At 42.4% G+C, this 3,437-nt stretch overlaps 1 protein-coding gene across 1 annotated transcript in view; it reads right to left on the minus strand.

The window, feature by feature from the left end:
- LOC118321112 (tyrosine-protein kinase CSK) overlaps positions 1–3,437 on the minus strand; it is a 41,527-nt gene that overhangs the window by 10,979 nt on the left and 27,111 nt on the right. Inside the window, exon 4 of the mRNA XM_035652305.1 lies at positions 2,756–2,868. Within this exon, the coding sequence (XP_035508198.1) occupies positions 2,756–2,868 (113 nt within the window). The remainder of the gene's footprint in view (positions 1–2,755; positions 2,869–3,437) is intronic.

Raw genomic sequence — 3,437 nt, forward strand, 5'->3', positions numbered from 1 at the left:
CTGCTGGATTTGGCTTCTCCATCTGATCATAAACAATGGAAAACAAGAGCAACAACACACTTCATGACCATGATTTCATGCATTGCCACATCAGTCTTGCCCTTCCAGCGTTTTGATCACCATTACATCATTTACCATCAGAGGTTTTGTATTACTGACTAACTACTATGTAACTTGAGTTGAGTATGCACCTGCATACATGGCAGAGAATTGACAGACACCTGGATGTGATGACGGCACTCACTGACACATTTAGTCTTTGTGTTGGCAAATCTCTTTGCCAACACAAATATTTCTCACAGTTGTTTCTGTATTAAACTGAAAATGAATTATCTCTGAGCCACAAATATATAATAAAGTGTAGTGTATCTCATTGTAAGGATTCAGAAATTTTAAATCACTTCTCTTCTGCCTCTGTAGACCTGTGGCCCTGAGGTCAAGCACACTACGATCCCCAGCACTGTACCCCATTGATTTATGTCACTCCTTGTGTGAAAGGTCGTTTTAGCTGCAAATAGTAGCAGCCCGCAGGGTCCCTCTATCCGTCTTGGCTGGTGAATGGGTGGTAATCAACGGCTGTAATTGATTTTGCCCCTTTTCCAGGGTCTGCCTCCGTCACTCCTACCTGCTCCTCCTCCTCTTCGTACTCAGCCTCAGCAGAGGCCCTCGTAGCAAAGCAGCTTAATACGGGTTGAGTTGATTAGATCAGTGCAGGCAGCTTCTCCGATGGACAGCAGCTCCTTAACTCCCACTAATCCAAGAGCAGGCGCCAAGCGTGGACAGCCCAGAGACACACATAGCACTTGGTGGACACACACTAGCTGTTCTGTCCATGGCAATTAACAGCAGTTTTCGTACATTACATCATACTGGAATAAAAAAAAAAACACAAAAATGCGGTAAACAACTTCCAACAAGGGTGGGAGGAAGTAGGGCAGCTGGGCTGAACACGCCAGCTTTCTTTAAGGGTGGTGCTGTTATGAGTGGCAGATGTCTGCCACATGGGGGCAGCAGAGAGGGCAGGCTGTTATATGCCAGTGAGGGAGGCGAGGACTGTATCTACTGCTGAGTAGCAATCGGTCCGGGTGAGTAAGTGGACAGAAGACCACAGCTGAACCCTTATGTAACCCATAGGAGAGGGAGAGGTCTTCACTGAGACATCTGTTAGTCATTCACACAAAAAAAATCAACAAGTCCTCCAGAGGAATGACTTCTAATGATTTGGGTGTTTTGAAAAAATGCAAATGAAAAAAGGCAGCAGTAAAGACATGACGTCAGAAAGCGTAACCATGCAAAATATTTAGGACTCTAAATCCTTAAAGGGAAATTTGTAATGAGTATTTGGTAACTAGCAACTAAATGATTCATCTATATAACCATCTGTAAGTAAAGTTAAATCTAATCAGAAATACAAATACAACAAAGTAAGTAAGCTACCATTGGAGTTCAGATATTCATGCTGTTGTTGTAAGCAAAACCCTCACAGTTGCATAAGGCTAATTTAAAGTTACCATTGGGCCTCTTCAGACCACACACACATGCACAGAATCCCAATGCCAGAGCTGGATGACCCCATGACCATTTCAAAATGGTGTGGACAGGCAGTATGAGCGGTGGCAAAGGGAGAGGTTAAAGCTTTCAGCAGCAGTTGATGAAGCTAGACAAAGAGGGTCAAAGGTCTATTTAAATGTTTCCTGCTGATGTTACAGTGACATACCACCATCTCTATAAGCACTGTTGAACAAAAAACTCTCAAGCTTACGACTGCCCCGGACTGATCTCTGTATCTGGAGCAAGCTCGCTCCCTTTAGGGTATATGGGCCTTCCTCCTGGGATTGTAATGTAAGGATGAATCAACTTAGCCACACACGACGGCCCTTAATGTTCTCAAGCCAAGAGGACCAACCCAAAACAACAAGACCTCAAACATTCACTAATTAGTCACTTTCTGTAACAGCACAAAAGCACAACGCTGAAAACACTGATGAACTTAAATATGTTTAAAGAGTGGGACTTCACAATCACTGCTTGATTTATTTCAACACAAGTTGATAGTGGAACATGTCTCACAGTTCATCACTTCTCCCAGGAGAGTGACTATCCTCTTCTTGTAATCCTACATTTCCGTTCTACTAATCTGTAAAGTTTAAATACTTCATTATCACTTGAGGGATAAACACACAAAAGGGTTGTGTATCAGATGACACCATCCCATAGCTATGTGATGATACTGTGGCAGCCTGTATGCTCTCGGCTTTCCTGTCTCGTTTCATTTGCATACGCCTCTCGTTATGTTTTCCTCTTTTTGAAATAGCTGCTGTTTCAAAGAGCTTGATTCAGATGTAGCGCACAGCTGGTCCTGGCCTCTGTAGCAGCCAGACACAGACGAGAGAAGACACAGTACAAACCAAAAGACGTAAGATTGAATTTCCATCTTTTGATGCTTTGTCTGATGTTTGAAATCAGCACTGCATTTTCCCTCGCTGCAGGGAGCTGAAGTGAATGGAGGTCCAACAAGTTGTTTACACTTAACAAGGAAAGAGAGCATTTGTAGCAAAGAAGGAGAAGAAATAAACATAGCTAAGATGGTTATTCTGATTACTGCTGCATATTGTCATATTCCTGTACTACACTTTGGCAGGTTTCTAAATAAATACATGAGACATTCAAGAAAGCCCCCTACACACACACACACACACACACACACACACACAGTTATGTTGAGGTTCTTCTCCATTACCCCTCTAGTACTTACGGCATGAGACTGAGTTTCCCTCCTGACTTGACACCTTCCCTTTTCTGGACATAGTTGGCCGGGATGGTGCCTTCTCTGCCCACTGTGTTTCTCGCTCTGTACCAGTTGGGATCCTGAAACACACAACAACACAACCTTAAGACGGGTGCTAATAACCGAGGTGTGCTAAGCAGTCATTCTTCTGTAGGTGACGAGAACACTGAGGTCTTAGCAGAGGTGAAGCAGTGGGGTCAGATAGCAGAGAGTGGATACAGGCAGTGAGGGCAGCTGTATATCTGTGGCACAGACAGGAGCCAGAGAGTGCCTCTAGCTGAAAGGAAACCCGCTGACTGGGTCTACAAATCTTTTTGATGATGTTCCTGGGGATCTACTGTATCAAGCTCTTTGTTTTGTATAAGTATGAATGACAATCTAACTCCTATGACAGCAGTCAGATATTAATATTGGAGTCAAAAAATCAGACATACACACTGCTTTCAGTTATTAGTGTTTGCTGAAACAATTATATTATGATTGTATTGTATATTAATCATATAATATAAATTGTTAATACTTGGAAGGACTTTAATAAAAAGGTAGGTATACAGACAGATGGACAGATGTACAAATAATAATAATAATAATAATAATAACAACAACAACAACTGCATAATTCCAGTAAGCAGTATATGATCAGTAACTA

The sequence above is a fragment of the Morone saxatilis genome, unplaced genomic scaffold (genome assembly GCF_004916995.1).
Source record: "Morone saxatilis isolate NCDOM2014 unplaced genomic scaffold, NCSU_SB_2.0 Contig11, whole genome shotgun sequence".
Lineage (NCBI taxonomy): Eukaryota > Metazoa > Chordata > Actinopteri > Moronidae > Morone > Morone saxatilis.